Raw genomic sequence first — 25,268 nt, 5'->3', positions numbered from 1 at the left:
TTGTAATTTCAAATAAGAGTATTGAAAATAAATGTTTCACCTAAATACTACAGAAGAATGCATGCCTTTTTGATACAAGTACACAATGTAGGTTATGCAGTTCGTTTGTTAGTGTTTGCTGCCACCATCTGAACCTTACAGGGTGGCTATGCAAAGGAAAAAAATGCAGACTGATATCCCAAGTTTAAGCAAGTGTAAGCTTGCACTGTTTTCTGTCTGAATCTGCTCTTCGATGAAAGATTCTTTAACACATCCTTGCATCAAACTTTCTGCAGCATCTTTGCGGGTCACTCCACTTCTTTCCACTTTGGTTCTCTGACAGACAAAATGAAATGCTTAAATTGGAAAGACACTTCTTCCATAGGAGAAGAATATCTATCTTGCGTTTTTCATTTATTGCAATGATATGATGATTTTAATAATGTCAATGCAAATTAAGTCAGATGTATTTAATTATGCTACACTATATGATGAAATAACAGCATGAGAAGGGAGAAAAACATCACGGTACAATGAATTACAAAATGCTAGATTTCTTGTGAACTTTTTATGTTGACTATTCTAGTGTAACAGAAAGGTTCAAATTTTGTTTTCATGAGCAGACACGTGTAAACAGCTCCATGTTGTCTTCCTTTACCAATTTAAGCCTCAGAGAGCTAATCCATCCGTTATTTTTACGGCTCCTCCTGGCCGCCAGCCTGCCCTGCTTGTCTGTGCCAAGCCTGCAGCAGACTGTCTCTGCTCTGCAGCTGTACGCGTGCTAACCTTTACTGTGACCCATGAATTCTAGTGATCTTCTGCTCCCTGAAGAATGCACTAAAACAAACTTAAAAATCCATTTGCTCCTTCTCATTACCCTAATTTGACAAGCAATGAGAGCCCCCGAGATCATTTGTCAAAGGTAATGAAAAAAGCAATGAAAAGGCATGTGCAACACTGGAAACTCATCTGTTCTGTTAAAATATAAAATATGCATATATTCTGCATGCCAGAATTCAAGAACTTGCCACAGTAAGCACGTTATACATGAGGTCATTTGCTCTACACACTTTCCAGTTTACCTCATATGCTGTCTCTTTTAATTGAATTCAGGTTTTAAATTGCTCTTGCAGAATCATGTTAAGCAGCTAAGGAAATGCAAAGAGGAGAATAACAAATAAGGGACAAGTCACATACCTCTGAACAGGCTTCGGAAACACTGCCACAGATTTAAAGTATTAGACATTAAACTGTTAACCCCAACATGTTGAATGCAGACAAGACAGGAGCATCAGCAGTAAGGAAAACAGAAGACCTATAAATGCAGGTGCAAAGCAACTGGACTGCAGTATAGCTCACTTCAAGCTATCGCCAGCAACTCAAACCATGTTAGTATGCTGTGCTGCAAAATGAAATCTTTATTGTAGATTATGCAACTTATAGTTCATTGTTCTCACCAATGAACTGTCCAGCAAAAGTATGATTAATGAACACATTAATTACACGCCACAAAAAAAGAATAAGCTTTAGATCTCAGCTTCTTTCTTCTGCAACCCGGCTCGTAGATTTTAGTGCTCGTGGTGCTCATAGTGCTATAAGTATAGGTGAGAACAGAATCAGGGCAGCTGTGTCAAATTCACAAGCAAAACAAAGCATTTTGCTGACAGGGACTGTGTTGGGCCTACAGTTGAAGGAGCAGAACTCTTGAAAGTGCTTTTTACTGCCCTGTTTTGCTTCTGCATGAACTTGGCTCTATGAACCTCTCAGGTAGGTTCCTGATACATATGAAATATCTACTGGGAACTGGGATGTCTCCCAAACTTTTTTTTGCTTATGACTGAAGTATGAATTTGAGCTACAGAATAAAGAGCACTAAAATCACCAACTAACCCTCCACCTGGTATTTTACATGCAGGATACAAAGATGCAGGATACATATAAACCAGAAATATTACTAATAAACAGTACAGATCAGCTCCTTCCAGTCCATACAAGGCTTTCCTATTGTAAAGCTCATTGATGCAAAGTTTGCACGCATAACATCAATACACATTGATTAATGCCCACTTATGTCCAAAGGATAAAATACCAATGGACATTGACTCGCTTGAGTATCGCTAACAAGCAATAAATTAGAGATATTTAACTGACCTAGAAGCCTTTTTTTGACTGGTTGCAATTCCACTGTGATTAGACTGAGTTGCATATCTGGCTGTGAGACTGTATGAGAAGAAACAGAGAAATTGAATTAAAGAATTTCTTTGAACATGTATAGAAAGAACACACTTACCAGCAAACTATGAGTTAATGAATGTAAATTGAACATGGAGAGAAAATACAAATCAACTGGCAAAAATATGAAGTAACGCAACATGCAGATTTTTATGAAAGATGCAACGCACAGATTATGAAATAATGGTATTGCTATAACTTGTCTTATTTTCTAGAAATTATTTTAGAAATTGACAGTTTGGGCACAGTGACTGAACACTAGCTCTGCTATGTAAAGAGCACTTCAACACTTCAGGCCTGTGCTTTTTCCCCCACAAAACGTACAAAAGACGAATATACACCTATCAGCCCCCCTAGCAAACTGAGATTGCAGTCTGGCAGGTAGGAAGAGATTTGCTGCACCAGACCCAGTGGGGACTCCGAAGAATTTCTACTAAAGAAAGGTAACCCTCATGACAGTAGAGCTGTATAGAAAGAGAATTCCATCATAATTTTCTTTATTGATGGCAGCACAGTTCATGTATACAATGCATTACCGAGGCACTGAATCAGGGGTTCCATTAGGAAAGCCAACATGTGTACTCAGATTCACTGTTAAATTTCATAGGAAAATGCACCTTAGTCTATTAAGACATCCAAGTAGTTTATCTACAAATGCTGTGCTTCAGGGCTAAAAACTATACATTCCTTTAAACATTCTGCAATGTATCTTTACTAAACAGCAGATTGATACTGCTACTGTTTCAACCATTTGCACAGGGGGGATATCAAAGCTATGGCCGAGATAAGGCCTCCTGCCAAGTAATTTCAGATACAATAAGCAGGTGCACCATGTGGGACCCATATAGCCTAAGGGCAGAGTCAAATGCCATCACAAAATCAAATTCCTTGCATTGTTCAGAAACGGATAGAGAACTGAGTAAGCAGAAGCTCTGACAATCGTAGTCTCTTACAGTTCTGCATATTCCTAACTATTCTGAGTAGTGATAAAACCAGTGTTTAGTTCCACCTTGACAGACTGGCAGAATTTACAGGAAATGCCTAGTGACACTGATTTTACCAGAAGAACATTAAGAAATTTCTGCTGGCCCAATGAGGTAGATAGGCTCAGCATAGAACAGAGGGGAAAGGTTCTCACAGGAGAAAAGTATTCCCACGCAGGCATGGCTGCTCTGAAGAAAAGCACAGGAAAGGCACAAATAAAGGGACAAAGTGACACTTCAATGTGCTGCATGATTACTGTTACTTTATGAGCTTATACCACAGTAAAGGGTTCAACACTGCTTCTATGCCTGCCAGTTACAAAATGCACGTGCTCATAATGAAAAATAAAAGGGAGACTACTTCAGTGTTAACAGAGTAAAACCAAATTATTCAACATATAAAAGCAGCATTCAATTCTCTAAACATCTAACTTCATAGTAATGCTGACAAAGTGCTCTTTCATATGACTATAACTTTTGTAGGAATTGTAAAAAAATATAATATCATCATAATTACAGTATATATTTTTTCTATGTATAGTCCTTAGTACATCACTTTGTATTTCATTTGCAGCCATTTTTTCTTAATGCCTAGACACATAATGAAAATGTGATACATGATGCTTTACTGAAGTTGTTAAAATTGTGTTTAAATTACTAGCTCATCTTTTGATAAGTTCTTCCACTTGTGGTTTTTTTTTGTCTACGTACTAAACACTAAAATGAAGAAACCTAGCAATGGTTAACCACTTATCTGCAATGACTAAACTCAGAAGTTTGTGGGAAAAATGGAACATCAAATTAAACCTTAGAGCATTTATGCTGTAGAAGTTACAATGATACACAGTACAATCAACATGGACAGTGAGCTGGAAAAGCAGAATGAACAGGATGCATCTTAACCACTGGCTGAAGAGCTGAAAGTTCTGCCTTGTCACGGTGCTTGGTAGCTTTTCTAACTTGAATTGTTACTCCAGTGGAGCTGGAATCTACTCAAATCACTCAAACTCAGTTGCTGAGTTATTTATAAGCCAGTCCACAGAGTGACAGAACATTTTACTTTGTTTTCTTTTAATAAGTAAATGAAGCATCTATCTGGAAATGATCGCTGGAAAAACTTCTTTCCTCTCAAGCCTGTTTGCTGGGATTCCATCCACTAGCAAATTCAAGAATCTTTCTGTAGACCATATTCAATTTTTCCAGACAGTACTGACAGGAATGGATAGATTTGTCAACACAGTATCTAAGCATTGTGACTGTCTAAATTTATTTTTCAAAGCAACGTGTCAAATGAAAAAGAGAATTTTAGCAGCTCATAAAATAACTGTATCAAGCACCTAAGTATTTTGGTTCTTCCTTCTCCACTAGCGCTTGATGCGCTGAACACAGTGAAGCTCTGCACAGATGTCTGTTTTCCAATGGCTGTACCCTCTGTTACAAATGTGAACTGCAACATTTCTAAAGTCCAGCCACGCCAGAGCCATTCTGAGTGCATAAAATATTTACATGCTACCTTTCATCCTACCTGATACTTATCAGTGGGTAACATCTGGCAGTGAGGAAAACAGACCTGTTTTGCTCAAAGCTGTATTTTTGTTAATGCTAATAAATACTCAAAGGCATTATAAATATATTCCCGCATTAAAGCGGCACAGACGCATGCTAACAATCTTAAGAGCAGAAATTTAACATCACAGCATTTAGGATGAGGAATTATTTATTTACCAAAAGGCTAGAAAGTAGGATACTCCTAGTTTTCAGTTGTCTGCTCCCCAAATCCTTTCCATTGCCATAATACTCCTATCAGCAGCCTTCCCTGCTATACAGTCACAGTTTCAGCTCCTTGGAGCAGCCGCAGCAGCTGCCTGCAAAGCCCAGCCTTGATAAATTGGCATGAAGGAGACATAGGGATTGAGGAGGAGAACAGCCCCATCTGTAGAGCATTCAGGAAAGCCCAATGGGGTAGCTTAGAGCTGGGGCTCAGTCCTGTCATCCAGAGGCTGGCACAGCCTGGATCTTTACCGAGGCCAGGAATAAATCAGCTAGCCTCTGGCTTCATGCTTATCACTCCTCTTCTATTTAGTGCTTAGAGAATGAGAAAGCAGATTCTTCTGATTAAGCAAATCCTGCTCAAAAGAGGCAAGATGTTGTAAACACATCTGATCCCAAAATCTTAGACTCTTCAAACTGGCTTCCAGGTGAAAACGGGCCCTAATGTTTTCCTGTTTCCTCTCGCACTCCAACGAAGCACTAATCACCACAACTGAGATGAAATGACAGAGCTTGGTGATAAACTGTGAGAAAATGGAATAAGCATGCTGAGGCAGCCCAGAAAGAGAATTCACTGCGGACTTAACTGGGGAAATACTGAGAGGGGAGCAATGCAGATGTTAGAGACTGTGATGCCCCTGAAGTGCTAATGGAAAACCCCAGAGCTATACCACAACCAGTGGCTGTGCAGCACTGTCGGTCACTTTGGGGAGAATGCACCACGAGTGATAACACCCAGACAGGGAGCTGAATGAGGGCATGCAGCCGCTGGCACAATAAAAGGGTTTAAGAAATAGTCCTGAAAGATGCAGGCAATCTAGGAAGTCCACATCAGTCACAATACTAAATATTAATTACTAAATGTCATCCTGCTGAAAGTGAAGAGAAATACTCAACTAAAATGGGAACATAGGAAAAAAGATGAAGTGGGAAGACAAGTGACTGCTAGATACTGGACTAAACTGCCAGAAGATGTTTCTGCTGAACAAATAGCATCGTATACCAGGAAAGAAGAAGCTCCTTGAAAGAGCATATAACATGTAAAGTTGAAGGATACATCTTGCAAAAACCTAGATAGTGAGTACCAAGCAAGCTGATTCAAATAAAATATTTTAACTGCCTTCTAAAAAAGATAACAGTGTCAGCCAGCATATTACCTACTTTCCATTAACAGTCTTTTGAAAGATCAAAAGGATCACATTACATCACTCTGTCACAACTGTGTAGCCATTTTCCTGTAATGTTGAGGTGTACGATGGCTTTAAAATGACAGTTATGTGATCTGTTAAAGATAGGAAGAAAACCAAAGGGGGGCTGTAGTATGTAATCAAAGTTCTACCTTGCTTGCATACTTGAATTTTAGATGCTGTTTATCTTATAAAGTATATTTATATCTCACTAGGGTGTCTGCACTCCAGCTCCCGAGATTTTTTTTATTAGAACGATTCCTCAATTAAAAATGAAACAAAAAATAATCAGCAAAAAAATACTAGTTAAAAATGAACAGAAAATGTTCCTTAGAAGATCTTGATTGTGCTGAAGTCAATGTTAACTCTCTCTCTTGCTTTCAGACTACTTGACTGTACACTTCTTATTGGTCTGGCTGGTAGATAGCACAAGATACAACAATCTAAGGTTCACCTGATTCCAAATCCCAAGCCTGCCACATGCTCCACAGTGTTTTCCAAACAGTCTGGGCAGTGAAAGTATGCCCCATTCCTCAAAAGAGCAGACTAGGAAGACTGAGGAAAAAAACATCAAACTCACTTTTCAAAGAACAGTGTATTTCTGACATTTCTTGTGCTATTTTAGCCCAACTCTGGTGAAATAATGTTTATAAATATTAGAATGTCGCTCTGAAAGTAGTGCCTCCTGTTTATTTCTATGGAAACTATAGCAGATACAAATAGCACAAGAACAGTTGTTGACAGAGGAAGTTCTCAGTCATGCCATTTTTTCCAAAATACTGACCACTGTTAGCTCTCCATTTTTGCCAGTGATGAGCAAAAGCCTGTATGCTGTGCTAATGAAAAACTGCATGGCCATCCAGAATGTCCTTGTCTTTCACATCCCTGCCACCACTACTGAAATGTGCCACCTACTGCTTCATTGTGCTCACCATCCACTGTTTGGTTCCCATGAACAACATCAGTGAAAGTCAATGGGTGCCATTTTTTCCACACAGAGGAATTCAGTTTCGCACTTTTGCTTCATACACACTTCCATGTCAGACACCATTTTGTCAGACTGCCCCTCTCATGCCATCTGTCACATGGCAGCAGAATGTAACAAAATATTGCTGTGAATGTTCAACCTCTACTATCATACCACCACCATCTGCATTTGACAGCATGGGCTAACATAACGAAATACTGTCTTACTCCAAATGCAGTGCCTTCTATCTATGTGCTACATATATGCTTTTAAATCTTACATAAGCATGTGTATTTCATATATTTATATCGTAGAGATACATACATATGATACAGAAACATTTATTTTTTCATTCACAGGAGGAAATGTCTATTGGTGTTGGAGCGGTGTCCCCCAAGGGGCCATCTTGGGATTGATACTCTTCAACATCTTTATCAATGACATACACAGTAGGATCAAGTGCACCCTCAGTGACCTTGCTGATTACTCCAAGCTCATTGGTGCTTTTGACACATTAGAAGGAAGGGATGCCATCCAGAGGAACTTGGACAGGCTTGAGAAGTTGGCTCATAAGAACCTAATCATGTCTGAAAAGGCCAAGTGCAAGGTGTTGCAGTTGGGTCAAGGCAATTCCAGATATGTCTATACACTGGGAGAAGAACTAATTGAGAGCAGCTCTAGGGAGAAGGATATGGGGGATTCTAGTGGAAAATAAGTTGGAAGCCAGAAATATGGTCAAGTGTGTTCAAGACCAGGTTGGATGGGGCCCCAGCCAGCCTGATCGAGTGGGTGGCAGCCCTGCTGACAGCAGGGGGGGGTTGAAACTATACGGTTTTTAAAGTCACTTCCAACCCAAAGAACATGTTAACACATGTTAACAAGTATGCCCAACTGTAAATATACAATAGACAAGAAAGAAGCAGATGGCTTATGTTCAGATATGTTAACCTAGTTTAACTTGTGCAATATCAAAAGAAACCAGTCAGCTTGATATAGTGTTGCCAACCCTGCCCACGGCAGGGGGCTCGAAATGGATGATCTTTATGGTCCCTTCAAATCTAAGCCATTCTATGATCTGTTTTGTATTAACTAGATATCTTTCCCTTCTGCTTTAACTTCTACAATCTTATACAGGAAAGATATCTGCATCTGATTCAGGCTTGGAAACAGAAGCAAAACTGCTTTCTCAATGTTTTCATGCTCAAAGTTCATAACCCAAAAACTCAGATAACTCAGTTGTCCACCTACATTTATGTTCTCAGTCAGAACTAGTCCTCTACCACAGCGACTATATCTTTCCCACCCTGGTCCTAGTATTTGTAGTACTGTCATTCAGTGAAAGAATGTGAAATCACACTGTTAAAAAAAACAAGAAGGATGACAGCTTAGTCAAAACAGGCAACATAATGTGTTTAGTTGACATGTAACTCACTTCTAGCAATACAATCTTCAAAAAACCACTAATTTTTCTGAACAAATCAAGCAACACTGTGCTACCAGAATGTATTGTTAGGGATAATTTTATCTTTTATGACCCTATCTCTGTGCCATTTTTGATCATGAACAAGAATACACCAGATGACCTACACAGAAATGTATGTCGTTACTAAGACTGCAACAAAGTTTTCTCCAAAAGGGAATGAGAAAGAGAATGCCAAAAAGTCTGAGGCTGTCACTCTCTGAAATCTAAAACAATTCTCTTTGGAACATTTTCACAGATTTAAAAAAAAAAAAAAAAAAAAAAATCATATTCATCAATGCATCCTATAGAATGGTTGGGGTTGATATAAACCTCCATTAATCCATTAAAAAACACCATCTACACTTCTCATTAGTTTTTTGGGGGGAGTTTTTTGGTCAGTGAAGAGAGAAACTCATCATATCCATAGCTGCTGCAAAGAGTACTGCTCTCTTATTAACTGGTATCTGCCAAACAACAATACATAGAATATCATTTCACATTCGCAGAACTGTCTGTGAAAATATTTAGAGATAAAAATGGATAAAAGAACTGACTGTAGCAGAAAGAAGTAGCAGTACAAACATAAAGCTGTGACTAGAAGGAATACATGAATACAAGTGAAAGATCAAGTCATACCCTGCCAGCAAGGAATTTATTGAGGAATAAATAAAAATAAAAAAACATTTTGCTTCAGAATAGATAATAAAATAAACTATAGGACAAAAGAAAGAATGAAGACCATAATAAATCACTATGGTTTCCACTGAATACTATATTTATTCAAGTTATATTTGCCATTTACACGAATGTTTGCAAGCCATCTGAATTAAACAGATGCCAGATCTGGAAAAGGAAAAAGATTCACAGACAAAACTTCAGCAGAATTTATTTTCAGAGAATCAGAACAAAGAATGAATCTGGACATGTAGGGAGGGCAGAGCAGGAAATAATATCTGTAAAGAAAATAACTGTATTCTAAGGTTACTTCAAAAGGAAATACAGAAAAAGATGGATCCTGACATTAAAAAGATAAATGGAAGAAATCCCATTAAGAGCTACAGAAAAAATATGGCTGAAGTACATCAAAATGGAAATACAAAAAGTAATGAGTGATGAGAAGCAAAGGAGAAAAACAAGACCATGAAAGTATCTGAGGCAGACAAAATGAAAATCATCACTAAAGTGAATTAAAACATTCTTTTGAAAACTGCAAGGACAAGAAGAAAGGATGACAGTTTCATCTTGAAGTGCAGACAAAACAAGAGAAGTATCCTTCTTGAGCAGGTGGCAGAGGTAATCTAACAGGAGAAATCAACTATATATCATTATATGCAGATGCATGATAAATAACATAACTAACAATGGACAAGATTTTCAGGAACCAGTCCAAAGAATTATGTAGGAAGGTGAAACATATCAGCAGTTTCTGAGAGGTCAATAGCAAAAAGATTAAATAAGAGATGAAATGTTTAAGGAAATCTGAAAAGCTATTACAAGGATCTAAAATGTTTTATAATTTACGTTTTTATATTTCCTCTCTAGTATGTGGTATATTACAGCTATAAAAGAGACTATTTCTTTTGGAAATTGAAACTCCTCTTCAAAAGAAATTTTCTTTCCTTATGTTAAGCTTTAACATTGCTTATCTTAGACAGCGTGGACTACAGGGAAGAAATCTGTGAAAAATATATTGTTGCTATTGCACTGACTGCAGTTTACAATGAGGGTTACAAGAAAGGAACATCTTTTGCAATTATCAAACAACAATCCTTTTGAGCACAGTAATTTCTAAGTTGTTCAAATGCAACTATGTATTATGAAACTACAAATAATGCTCATGCTTTGCCTGTTGTTTTGAAATATTCATTTTGTTAAAAAACCAAAACTTGCTACTGAAACTGTGACAGAAATATTAATATTTAGGACACAGTGATGGTGTATTTTTTATGTGCTTCTCTGTCATTATGTCATGGATAAATCCTAGAGAATTCCCAACACTGTAATAATCTCTAGCATCCTTGTGAGAGTTATGTAAATGTGTAAATTAATTTGATACTTGTGTGATACTTGTGCAAAAAAAAAATGGAGTGTGCAAGAAGATTAACTGGTAAACTATATACAAGAACAAATCTCTGATTTATGCAATCCCACGTTGTTACTTATAATCTATTTGCTTAGGTACACAGTTAACTGATATAACTGGTATGCAGATACACCACATGTTTTAGTTACTTGGGCTACAAGAAGGATGAACTTCATGCCCTGGTCTGTTAAGGCATCAAAATTTCCTTTCATTGGCAACTGTAAGGACTGTTATGATAGTATCTTTAAGGAGCAGAAAGAAATGGGGCAAAAGCTGACTCTTAAAGGAAGCTCAATTAAAGTAAAATGAAATCCCAAAGGTCCATGTGAAAGTCAGTTGCCACGCATCACTTTGCAATCACATTAGGTAATGCAGATCATTGTGCATTATCTCCCAGACAAATAAAAATACATCAGATATGGCTAATAGCTTGTTCATTCAGATATCCACTGGAAAAAATAAAATAATAAACCTTTTTCTAATTTGTCTTCTTCTTTTAAACAGTGATTATACAGTGAAAAAAGCAGGAACAGCATACCTGGTTATCTTCATTAAAACAAAATGATCAGTAATGGCAAGAGCTAAGACAGGGAAGAGACGTAGTTCATCCCTTTGCTTTTCATTAACCAAGACACGCGACTTTCATTTTTTAGCCTACGTTGGTGTGATGCACTTGGTGCAGACTATTAAGGCTGTATTTTAAACCTCAAGAACACTGAAACAAAGGCCTTTTTCTAAATTGCCAGTGGTGGAACCAAGATTGGCATATGGATCACCAGTATTCAGGCATGGATCTATTTAAATGCATAATCATAACCACGGCATTTGCATTACTGTGTTTCACACAGCACTAGCTGTGTGTTCAATAAGCTTCATTTTTTCCCTAATACATCTAAGAAGTAGGCAACATGAAACCGAGTTCATTACACTAGTTATATATGCAACTGCCTGTAGAAATCAGCTACCTAACTTTGTTTATGCACTTAGGAAAACCAGGGTGCTCTTTTAATATAACAAATTTAACAAAATCCATCTGGACCTCAAGCTGTGCTCATCATTCCTGTACGTGATAAAATAGTTTGTCCGTCTTCTGGAATTTTGCTGACAGCTTACTGAAACCAGTTACTGCCTAATCCATAAATGAGACAGAACTTCTTTCATCCACATGTGTTTTCTCTTAGTATCTGGGTGGTTGAAAGATCATCACTGCAGAAAGTTTAGATGTATTGCTGTGATAATGGAATCCACCAGCAAAGTGAAGCATAAAAATATAATGTAACCATTGTTGTCATGTATCTGTACTGACAGATATAAATAAGGCCACCAGCACTGTATTTTTTAACCAAATCTCTAAGCAGCAATGCAGTCATAACTAAACAGTGAAGTGTCTATCCCAGATTTTGAAATATTCAATTCCCAGTTAGTCACAAAAGAACGCAGGAAATTTTAGGATGAAAAGAAATCAGAAATCCCATCTACAACTGTTCTCTTTCTTGAATTACCATTTGTTGTTTACCACAGACTTTTCCATTAATTGCTAAATGATTTTAAGAGATTTTATACTTAGTGGTACAAAGTTACAATCTACCATAAGTAAAGCATATTCTTTGAAATGAAATTCCACTTACCATAAATCAGCTTCCTTCATTCTTTTTATATTTACTTCATTATTTGGTTATCCTCACTAGAATTACATAGGACAATGATACCCTTCCACATTCAGAATCTTGCTCCCCTTCTGTGCATACAGTTTTCAAAATTCTGAGTTTGGTTAGGCATAGTTTACAAATGGCTAAGGATGCTGAAGTATTGCCACACTGATCAACTGTAGATACCTTTGTTAGAGCCTGCCACAGAAAAGTTTGCATGGAAAACAATCTAGCTCAAATTAACTGCAATTATAAAGAAATATTTTCAAAGACTTAAATTGCAACTTGAAATGTGATTGAACACTGAACTCTAAAAAAAAAAAAAAAAAAAAAAAAAAAAAAAGTCTGTAAAATGCATCTACCTTTGTCAGTGTATGTATTTTGGTTTAGTTTATTTGTGTACATACAGATACACACCAAACACACTGCAGTGTGTATAATCCTTTCAAAAAGACCTCATTCATCTAACACGGTAGAACTATGGGATTTTACAGCTAAAACAAAAAGAGGCAGCACCTAAAGTGTGCTTTATTGCCATCTACCCACAGGTGCAAGTAGATACTTTTCTAAGGGTACATTCAGAATTGCAACAGACTTAGTAAAGAAAGAGTCGCTGCTCAATTATAAATCAGTAGCAATAAATTGTCTTAAAGATTACTATAAACCATCAGTTCATAAAGACTTTTAGTTCCTGCTCTGTTAATCAGTCATAGAATAATAGAATATTTTGATTTGGAAGGGACATTTGAAGATCTTCTAGTTCCCTCTGTAATTAATGTTGAGACACAAATGCCATGAAAGAAATTATATCACAGAACTGAATCTTGGGAGTCATGTAAGCTACTTGTCCATATTTGAGACAGCAAAATGTAGGCAAGAGGCACGACTAACACCATCACAGGAGATCTATTCATTTCATATTTTGACTTCCTTTTAAATAGAATCTTCTTATTCATTTCTATCTCAAAACTAAAAAGTTTTTTAGCAAAAATGGCTTTCTGATTGAGAAAAGAACAAGTTAAATAAGATGACTGTTAAGAAAGGAAGAGCTGCTATGTCCCCCACAGACAGTTCAAATTAACAGATCTATACATCTGTGGAAATCATATTTTCCAAATGCAGTAGAGGTGGACATGTTACTCAATACTAATTTCCTAGTATTACTTCAATGACAAATGAAAAAAAAATCTTTTTGTCCTCCTCTTTGTTTTGCTAGCAGCTCAGAATACTAGAAACATTCATTCACAATAGAAGGTAAGAATCTTTCAAATATAGACAACTTTCACAAAGAAGGATCTTTACCTTTACAGCCCTTATGGATAAATATGGGGACAGAGAAAATCGTGTTCAGTCAGCACAGAAGTTTGCAGTGAGAAATACTCAAAATATGTATGCATAAATTCTTGCTTTTAGTTTACAGGTAGGGAGTAAGACATTATTAATCTTGGTGTACTTTTTTACAAAGAAAAAAAGTAGTTGAAATATAAATAGCTATAAATAACATGTACAGGCATTAAAGCAGGAAGTCTAATATGCATTGATGAAAGTAGAAATTGTTAAAACAGCTTCAGATGTCACTTAATGAAGTCATGAAAGCTGAGATTCTGGATGCAGAAAGACTGCCTTCCTTCTAAATGATGTATGTTTAAACTTAGCAAAGGAGAAGAGCAGAAATAGGCACTGAAGTCTTGCAAAATTACAATGAAAGGAAAGCTTTATATAAATTCATCCCCTCAGTGCTGACCATTCCTGAGCAGACAAAGAACTAGTGTTTAAGTTGTCTTCCAAATGATAACAACTGCTTTTCTCCAAGTTTTTTGGACAAACAGAATTCTTTACAATAGCGGTGATGCATCAAGGAACATCATAGCTAGTTTTAATTTAAAAAACTCCATGGCTGAACTAGAAAAGCAGGAGATGTTTCAGTTTTACTAAACTGTAAACAAATCCCAAAAATCAGAAGTATCTGCATACAGCTAACTAAGTCCTTAACTCTATTGATCAAAGCAGTGAATACTTCTACGCCTCTATTCTAAATATCTTTGTTATAATAGAAAAATAAGAACTTTTTGAATAACAAGATATTATTTCCTCCTATGCAGTTATTAAACACCTTACAGACAGCAAAAAAAAATCAACTTGTGAAAATGTTCACCGTCTTCCAGAATGATGCCATAATTCCTTAGATTATATGCTAATAAAAAACTTCACAGAAAAAGAAAGCATTCAAAGACATTAATTTTTAGAAGCGGGAAAAAAATGCATTCCACATTATAACGTCTAAGGCAGTGCAAGTGGTTCCTAATTTTTGCATCAAATGAGAACTAAAATTGCCACTGGCAATGTTCTCCTAGATTTATTTTTGCAACATTCTCAGTCTCAAGGCAAAGTTTTCTATTATTTTGGGATGCAAAAGGTTTTTTTCAACTGAAGAATAAGTTTTATAAACATGAAGGAGTATCTTAGGTGCAAATCGGACTCAGGAACCAAAATTTAACTACTGCACTCTCATATTTTAATCATTGATTTATCATATTCTAGACGATTGTTCATGAAGCACACAAAATCTTTCAAATGTGAAAATTACTGAAACAAATATTAAAGCCATCAGACCAACATTAAAGCTTTTCATTAACAATTCACTTACAGTCTTATTTGTGAATAGCTTTTTTTCCTTCCTCAGTACAGCATAACTTGCTAATACTTTTGATTTAAATAGATACTTGTTTAAAGCTGATTCTTTTGTCATGGCCAGTAGGAAACCACCTTCTCCAAATATCTGTATAGCTTCAATCTGAGAGGAACATAATTCAACTATTTAAGATGCCACTGAATTTTTTGCCTTCCTAACTAAATCTTAATTTGACCCCTGAAAAGAAGAAAATGGATTAAGATCATTTTTTTTTCCCTTTTCTTTTACCATTTCAAAAGCCATTCAAAGAGAATTAGGTACTCAAAAACAGAATGCATGGGAACAAAAAGAGTTAAGAACAAATTGAACTATCAGTTGTGCCTTTTCCCTGTGCATTTTGCTAAGCATTTGAGATAACTCATTTAGATGTGCAACTGGGCATAAGAGGAAAACATGAGTGTGTACTAACAATCTCTTACTGTGTAAAGTACTGTTGAATCAAGGTGTAAAAAAATGCCTTAAAATTAACTAGAATTTGAACTAAATTTAATTTAACTGGGGAGATTATCACTCTACCTTTATTATAAGAAATACAAGCTTAATACCAAACACAAAATAAATATTGTGTTCCTACATAGATACAAAATAATAATAAATAAACAATAAATAAATAAATAAATAAATAAAATACAAGTCTCTTGTAAGGGATCTATTTTTCCACAAAAACTTCTCCTTTTTGAACACACAAAATAAATTGCTTTTACTTATAAGGAAATTAATTTTTTAACCTACCTCGACTGCATATCTTGTGTTTTGGACTGGCTGATTTCTGCTGGAGATGAAGGTACTTGCTGTTGTAGCTCCACCAAAGACTGGTAGTACTGTTGCTGATGATGTTGCTGCTGTTTGTATCGAGACAAACTGAAAAACAGGCCTAAAATGGCTTTCAAATTTCCATTCCTTATTTCTATATTAAAAAGAAAAAAAGAAAAAGAAGTGAAAACACAGTGGTTTTAGACTTTCAGTTTTGAAGAAGTTTTACTCTCTAACATCCATGTAAACTAACCTATACATATTTATACTCTTCTGCATTTCTCTCTGCTATGAGAGACATGCCAGGTGCCATTGATACTTTATTGTTTGTCTTTGCTTATTTATGTGCTGTTGTTGCAAGAAACACATCTCTTTAATGTCCTCGTGATGAAACACATGTGCATGGTCATAAAGAAGAGTAAAGCTAACATTAAGCAATATATATATTTGAAAATAAATACAGTACACAGCCTCAACTCAATACAAGGATTCTTGGGAACAGCTAGTAAAAATCTCTGTTCTTCTGGCTTTAGGTAAACATCCCTTCTAAGTAGTGGCTTTACATTTCTCTTATGGCTTCTTGGGCAAATCTTTGTCCAGCACCAGTAAACAATGACTTCTAAAAAAAGTGGAAAGAGGAGATGTCTGCAATCTAGTGGATGAGTGCATATGCATTCACAAGAATTAGGAAAGAACAAAAGAGAAGCAGATTAATGGAAAATACCAATGAAAACAGGTGACCATAAGATTTGTGATTATATCTTTGAACTTTCCAGTAACATCATTCTCTAGTTTCCTATTCCATGCTGCTTGTACTGATTAACAAAAACTTCAAAAATACAGCTTTCACTTGTGGCTAAAATAGCTTTCCATATGAAATTTTGTCTCTGGGTAGAATCCTGAAGTCTCCCATTCCTTTCTCTTTGCCTTTGCACAGCCTGAGATGAAGGTTTTAAAAGGCTAATGTTATTCTTTGCTCATAAAGGATCTCCATGTCAAAAAAGAAGCCTCAGGGGGCCTTAATGAAATTATCTGCAGCACTTAGGTCTGTTCATAACTTCATTATTAATTTTCTTTGGCACTGGGCTTCTTGTGTAAGGTTTTCATTAGGCCGATAGCCTTGTAACCTAACATGTAACATTTGAATCTTTCTGTCTTTCCTGCAAATACAAAGACTGAGTTTTATGTACTACACAGCCTTTCCTTATAAATGCTTAATACAGCTTATAAACAAACACTATAATATTAATGTTCTTTAAATCATATTAATTTCTTTTCCACAGGTGAAATGCTGGTGCATACGTGAACAGGCCATCAAACACTACAGCACTTATACTCTCACTCTGTTCAGCAAGAGCAAACAATTCTGAACACCCTAATGTACTTTGCAAAATGGAAATTTGTTCTATGTATCTATACTTGCTCTTGTTCCCTATGAAGATGCAGTAGGATCACTGATTCCTCATGAGATATCAGCAACATGCAGAACTTTCTCAGTATTAGCAAGCTGTTTAGGAATAATGACTTCTGTAGTTATACTGCTGTCAAGGAAGATCAAGAAAGCTTTTATTTAACATTATCTTAAAAAAAAAAAAAAGAAGAAAAAGAAAAAAAAAAAGACAAACCAAAACATGTAAATCCCATTGTTCAAGCTTCTCCAGTTCTATCCCAGATATTATTTATTCTTGTCATATTGCATCATGTAGTTCTCAGGAAAATAATCCCTTGTTCATTAAATCACATCCATATATTTTTATCTTATAATTTCACCTTTTTGTGTGTGTGTGTTAAACCATATGTTTAACTACTTGTAAAGGAGAATGTGAACAATGTTGTACTTATTCCCTGCTTTTAGACCAGGTACAGTTGGAAGATTTCTTTTAAAGCATAAACTCCCAGAAAATTATCAAAGGTACTAAATATAATACTAAATGCAGGGAAAAGGAGAGGAACTGCTTTTCTTCATTGAAACTGGTTTATTATTTATCACTTGGATTCTCCAGTACAGATTTTGCTCTCAAGTTTTAAAAAACAACTTTTGTTCAAGAATTCCCTGCTCAAGCATCTAAATGAGGTGGGAAATCGGTTTCAAATCTTTAATCTTTGTTAAGGTCGTAGTTTTCTGTTTGGGAAACTGTCTGCAAAATGCATTAATACATGTCTCAACAGTAGTAAGACATTTACTAAAGCCTATTAGAAGAAGCAGCCATATCAGTTTGTGAAATTCATGGATTTTAAACATAAATGCGATGAAAAAATACACTATGAAGATAACCTGATAACTTAATGATAAAAACAACATAGCAGTTTTTCTCAATTCCTTCTTCTCAAGGAAATTGCAATGTTCAAAATAATGCATGTTAAAAATGGTACATTTAAGGGAGGCATGTTACTGCAAACAAATACAGAAACATCAAAGATATTAGAAGATGTACTCCAGAGTCAACGTTGACCGACAAACAGCAAAATTAGTTTGAACATTACTTCAGAATTCAAGGAATGCAGTGTTAAAATTCTGTCTCAATACAAGTTTTTAAAAATAGTCTTTGCATTTAAAACTGCATTAGATTATTACTTTTAGTAGTATTTGTACTTAATGCCAATTGGTTGAATCCTACATCTTTCTACAAGTGATTTTCCAAAGCAAAACAAAGGTTTGCATAAAGGCATGTATTACAGAATGCACTCTGATTTTGATTTAATGAAGTACAGAGAAAAAGAATGTTGTTTTGTGCCGTGCTATGAAACAATGAAGAGTATTGTTGTGAAATAAATTCATGCTATTCATACATTTGATTCTTATTTTGTATGCAAGTAAAAATAAGCTTCCCTGAAAAAATGAGTTCTAAATGACTTTCTGGTCAGCCTGGTCTAGTATTAAAAGTGGAGGTTGGTGGCCCTGCATGTGGCAGGGAGGTTGAAGATTTGTGATCCTTGAAGTCCCTTCCAATCCTAGCCATTCTGTGATTCTGTGATTCTGTGACTTTGGGATGATTGGCAACATGTAAATATTCAGTATTCTAACACATCAGCGTATCTTCATTATATACAAAGGTTCCTTTTTATCAGTTAAGGAGTTTTCCATAATTAAATTATTATAGAGAAAAGACAGAACATATTATGGCTGTGCTATGCTTCCACCAGAGGTACTAGGAAAGGTGGGGATGGTAGAGGATAACAATGTTAATTTTAAAATCAAGCACTAGCTAGCATTCAAAATTTTTCTTCACATTATCTTGTAAAAATAAATGGAAATTGGCATCTGTTAAAAAAAAGAATGCCTCCTTTCCCTTAGTCTTGCTACATGCAAAATAAATACATAGCATTGTGACTTGATAATACCTATTGGCTTCAGCTGCCACAGAATTCAAAGGGACTTCTATGGTGCACAGAACCCTGCAGAACTGTTTAATCCCTTACAAGACAAATGTTTGCATACATTTTATTACGCTACAAAATAAAATAACCGTTTGAGTTAATTCTGCATTAATTTAGCAAATATTACACGTTAAGACAATTGGCACTTGACTTGATATATTGATTACTCATAACTGCATCAGGCACTAACTTGATTAAAACAGTAAAAAGAGCTATAATATAAGCAGCAAGACTGTTCTTTCACATAACACAGCACATCACTGTTATGCAATACATTTCAGATGCATCCAGACAATACTAATACTGAGTATAAAGGCTCTTAAACAGTCTTCCCCGGGTTTATTTATCTGAGCAAGATTCTTATATATCTATGTTTGTTTTGAAACCCATATATGAAGAAGACAAAATGTGTACTTGAGGAAAACTGTACTTATCTGACATTTTGGAGATAACATGAAAGTGTTAATAAAGGTTGCCTTAAGTTTTGTAAATATACTAAATTCCTTAGTTCAATTTCAATAGAAAATTAAAGTTTTCTCTCACTCCTTATCAGTAATCAGTATTTGAGTGCTGTTCAAAACAGCTACAGTTTGGTACAAAGGTACAAATAATTTCTATTAAAAAAATTAGCATAAAAAAAAATCCAGTTATTTGTTCTGATGATCAATTTCTCTTACCTTCTGCAGAAAGACCTTGGACATTTACACCTCTGGCTGCCAGAAAGCTGAGGCAGACATCAACATTCTCAATCTGCAATATGAACATAAATAACAAGCAGCGTAAGACTATTTGACAAAATGTACTAAAGTGTAGGGGAAAAAAAAAAAAAAGAAATGTCCTAGGAATGAATACTTTACATTCACTGCATTCTACAGCTCTTTACCAAAGTTTAACAAGAATGATTACTCCTAATTAGGGACCTGATATAAAGCTTTCATTGTCCACTTTGCTGCTTAAAAACAATTCATAAATGCCCGATCCAGAATGGCATGCTGGCAAATCAGCAACCCATCTACTTAACATAAAACTGGATTTGATACACTGCAAACAAACAGCAATGAAAGCATCCAGAGAGAGTTAGACACTGAACATATGTTTAGAGAAGTGGGTGAGTTTGCTGAAAAATGAAATCAAAAGCATCCAACAAATGTTTTAGCAAAGGTATTTCCCTGAGATGATGTAGAATTTTGTGAAGATTATGTCAGAGCAATGTTTTTTTTCCTTTTCTTTTTAAATATAATTCTAAATAATTTTAACTTATTTAAAGATTATATATCTCTAAAAAGTGCTTGCTTATTAAAAGACATGTTGCTGATTTCAGTTGATTGTTTAGATGAATTTTACAGTTGCCACACAGTTTAAGGAAAGAGAAGAAGAAAACTTAGCCCAAATGTAGACCGATAAAAGGATCAAACTTCTGTCTCTACAATGACTAGTCACAGTATTAATGCTTTTCAGCTTCGTACATTTCACAGATTAGGGAGCAGAACGTTCCAAAAGGTTCATTTGAATGACCATCCCTGACTGATTTCCCAGACGCTTTCAGGATGTATGAAGCAAATATAAGGGTAACACCTCTCAACTAACAACTTTGTATGGCTCAATATATTCTTATCTACTCAAAATTATGCTACGTGGAGCGGTGTCCTATGTCAAGTGCCTTACACGGACGTGATTTAAAACTATATTTTTTAGGTTGAAGGATTTTTTTATTTTAAGTAATTGGGATCGCAGAAATAAAATGTTTAACAATATAATTTAAATACCTATTGTCATTGGGAAACATTAAAAGAAACAAGCACCAAGCACCACACCCATAAACCTGCAGTAGATCAAGTGCATGCTATTTTGTTTTAAGGTTCACATGTTTTACAATGTCCCATTATCATCAGTTTTCAGCCCTCATAGCATGAGGCTTAAATTCACTCCTTGACTAAAAAGTATTTGATTGTTGACAGTATTTTTCCTAACCTGAGAGAAAGGCCTTTTATTATGGCTGTCTTTCTATGATAGCACTTCTACATTTATCCTCAGTGAATACTATTAGATAAAAGGAATAGAAACATTATTTTTAACAGTGACCCTTGAAATATATATTATGAGATTACACAGACTTTCTTGACCCACAGATACTACTTATAAACATAAGCATCTGCAAAGCTCTTAGATATTGCTTGTTAAGCACAACAAACTCCAAAACATTAGTAACCATATCTTTAAAAAAGTATTTTCCTACACTTAGTTAACTTATTTCTAATGATATACTACCATTTATAGGAAATAATAAGCAATCTCTCTCCTAGATCAATTAAAAAAAGTAAATACAACTCTGCTGCTAATTGTAATTAAAGTTACTTTAATGTTGGGATTCACCATAAAACTTTCTTCAATCAGCTTGGCAGCATTCACTTATTTGTACAGCTGGAATAGTGGAACAACTGTCATAAAAATCAATGGGATTATTCCAGTTCTGGTCAAGCAATGTAAATGCAGTTCCTCAGGCACTAACTCTGTGATTCTCTTATATGTTTATGTAGTTTCACATCATGAAAATAAATAAACAAATAGTCCGATAGATAAACAAACTAGGTCATTTCATAAAGGGCAATGATGTGATACACCTAAGTGAGTTGAAAGTAGGCTGCATCAAAAATAGGAAGATGGACTTCTTCCTCACCTCCTCCTTCTCCTCCCAGGTGTGGAGCCCTGCTGCTGCCAGCTCGTCTGATCTTCAATGATTCTCTGAGCACACCAGGAGCTCGCTCAGCACACAGAACCCACCCAGCAAAGAAAGCAATCATATTTTAGTCACTCCAGTTTCCCGTGCAGACTGATGAGCACAGGCATCAGAGGAGGAAAGGGTGCGTCCAAGCCTGAGTAAGGCATAGTTTGGGGAGGAGAGGGCAGACAAGGAGGAGGGACAGGAAGATTAAACCACTCCTGACAGCAACAGCAAGAAAATGAGCTGGCTCAGCCCTGACCTCCAACTACACCCATGGATCAGTCATGAAAATAATACACATGATGAGGATAGCTTTGCTCGACCTTTAAAAAAGGTCAACTACACAAGAAAACAATTTGAATGGAAATTTTCCTGTCTTGAAGAATTTAACAGAAGTGAAGATTTCTTTGGATATAAGCTATATAACTGTGTCTCTTTGAACTTTCGGATCAACCATAATGCAGAATAAACTACTTCAAAGATGGGAAATTTTGCTCTACCTGCCACTTAATAGTGGGAATCAAATGAGAAAAAAAAACTAGACCAGAGTCAGTAGTGACCACATCCAAATATCCAAACCAATGTTTCCTAGCAGACCTGCTAGCATAACTAACATTTTTCATAATTGACATGTATTCTCTGTCATACTTCAGGAGACTATTAACTATAAACAAAACCTTATTTTCTATGTACTACAGTACATAGTACATATATATACCACAGTACATAGTATTATGTAAAGTACTAATACTATGAAAACATCTCAACAGCTATCTGCAATACTAAATATTTAGTAAATAATAAGCCAAAACCTTACCATACGCTTAGGATGAAAAATATTCTATAGAAGTGGCTCCTGGTTAGTTTACATGTCAACATCTACTGTATGTGTCTTTGAAGTCACATTTCTTAAACCTGCTGACAAATCTAGTCATCATTACTAGCACTGATGACTCAATATACTGAAAACTACAAAGCAAATTCTGTTTTGCTTCATAGTTCACCCAGAGAACTCTAATAGAAACCCTGAGTCCAAAATCATTCCTCTTGGTGGTGCTGTATGAAGTAATAGCAGAAGCCAACTTTCAGACAATTGACTGTGGTTGCAGTATTAGCCTTATAATGAAGTCTTCTTTTGGTTTGTGAATAGAGCAAGTCTGGCGTGGAAGTTCACAGTCACACAGCACGCAGAAAATGTCAGAACATAACTCTTGCAGTCAGTTTTCTGATAATAACTGCAGTTACTTACAACTCTCAGAATCTGTTAGGAGATTCAGTGAAACATCTATTAATACATTTCTGGATTATTTTCACTTTCTTTCCTTTCCAGAAGAAGCTTTCTAGAAGAAGTTAGCCTTAATCTTGTCCCATTTTAAAGCTTTCAGTACGTCTATAAATGCTGCTTTAATTACCTACTTCTTGCTTTGGCAAACCACAGTTATTCTTTGAACTCAAACCCCAGAAATACCAAACACTTTTTATTCAAACTTACACACAGATGAGAGTAATTTTTCAATCACAAAAGCTCTAAGAGATTTCAAGCAGCTTCCAGTCAATACTGTTTCAATCAAGAGTGGTATGAATCCCTGAAGTCCATGTTTATTTAAGTAGTTAGTGGTGGCATTATTATGAGCTGGGTTAAATTCTTCATAATGCTAACACTGCACATACAGAAGTCTACCTGCTAATATATCAAGGACTATGGATTTTGCTTTGTTACTCTTCACATAGACACCAGACAGATTTCATGATGTATGCCCACAATTTTGTAATGAATTTTGCTTTCAAACAGCACCCATTTACAACAGAGATGATGTTCCCCATTAGTGCAAACAGCATCATCAGAATTATGATGTAGATCATCCCAGTACAGAATTCAGGTTAAACAGATTCAAAATCCAATGCACCAAGAGATAGAAAGTAAATCAAAAGTGCAAATTTGCTTGCACATAAATAGATAGATCTAAATATTGCCAAGATCAGGCTATCGCTGAACAGTTTTTCACTATCAATCCAAAACATTTTTTGTTCCAAGTCCCTTATTTTATAATCTCAACTCAAAAGACTGGAAGATATGAATAACAGATTTGCCACATTAAAAATGTTAAAACAGAATAGGTAAATTAGTACCACTTCCTTGACATGTAGATTTGTCCATCTACTTATTCAATTAACCATTTTGAAAGTCAGTCGCTACTACATGAGATTGCTTTTCAGAGGCAAACAGAACTATCACCTCTGATTGTACAATCACTTCCTTTTCAAAGCTGAAGAATAATTTGCCCTGTTCTGAAAGGTACCTTCAACTTCATAGGTGCAGAGAAACTGCTAAGAAGATGATGATTTAGGAATCAAGATATTGGAGAATCATCAGCTAGATATAATACTATTGGATGCTAATTAAATTAATGCTACTACATTATGTTTATACAGTATTTAGCTACTTTTGTAAATCAAATCCTTTAAATATTGTTTATAGACACAGCATTATGAAAAAAATTCATCTGAAATACTTACACTGTAAATACTACTGGATCCCAGGATATTTCTACACCCACATTTTAAAGGATCATCTTTTAAATGATTTATATACAAATAAGCAGCAATAGCACAACTGCATACTATTATTACATTATATGGCATATAAAGAAGACACGTCTCAAATCTTCTGTAATACACTACATACTATAGTCTTAGGTAATCTGCTTTTGACTTGTAGGTATTTGAAGCTTTACTGATAGACATAAATGACTAAACCAGACTTTGGGACTTGCGTGTAGATGAACAGTAGCACTTAATACCCAGAAGTCAGCAGATTTACAGGAAGAGATCATTTGTGGGATTGTGCTCACCAGTGACTCAACATATAGAACATGTCTATTTATTATAATTATTTTTGCTGTTACCAAGATTAGCTTTCATCTCTTTTGTCTGGCAGAAAACACTTTCTTCACTTCCAGCATCAATTTAATTGTGGAATACTCAGAAGACAAGTAATGATGACTAATACAGCAGGACGTTTTCCTGTATTTGTAAGAAGCTCTGAAAAATATCTTGGTTTGACTAATTGTTTTTAAGTTTATGACAGTACAGTTTAGGAGAACTAATAGACACAGATGCGAGTTGCCATTTGCCTGCTTCTAGCAGGATTTGTCACCCTGGAGAACAAGATGCATTTTAACAGTGTTTTTATACCTACATGCTACTAAATCTCTCATTATTTTTGCACAAAAATAAAACAGTACTTCCTGTAAGCAAGAACTTAATTCCACACTAACAATGCATGTGCTTTAAACTTCTGAATCACAATACACAGCCCCAGATAAAACCTTGTAAAGAGTTTGACCTATAGAAGTTTTACTGATGCTGCTGACGGCTGATTACCGATGGACATGGAAAGTGTCACAGAAC

General features: G+C 35.6%; 1 protein-coding gene across 4 annotated transcripts in view; it reads right to left on the bottom strand.

The window, feature by feature from the left end:
• The window catches only part of NAV3 (neuron navigator 3), a 252,315-nt gene that overhangs the window by 130,147 nt on the left and 96,900 nt on the right, over nt 1-25,268 (bottom strand). For all 4 annotated transcript variants that reach the window (XM_042815979.1, XM_042815980.1, XM_042815983.1 and 1 more), the window contains exons 4-6: nt 19,813-19,885; nt 15,737-15,911; nt 2,131-2,199 (exon numbers count right to left, since the gene is read on the bottom strand). In XM_042815979.1, coding sequence (XP_042671913.1) covers nt 2,131-2,199; nt 15,737-15,911; nt 19,813-19,885 — 317 coding nt within the window. The remainder of the gene's footprint in view (nt 1-2,130; nt 2,200-15,736; nt 15,912-19,812; nt 19,886-25,268) is intronic.

The sequence above is a fragment of the Centrocercus urophasianus genome, unplaced genomic scaffold, assembly GCF_019232065.1.
Source record: "Centrocercus urophasianus isolate 14NV4802_14NV808 unplaced genomic scaffold, USGS_Curo_1.0 seq_15, whole genome shotgun sequence".
Lineage (NCBI taxonomy): Eukaryota > Metazoa > Chordata > Aves > Galliformes > Phasianidae > Centrocercus > Centrocercus urophasianus.
The sequence above is the reverse complement of the archived record's forward strand: the minus strand, read 5'-3'. Positions and strand labels throughout refer to the sequence as shown.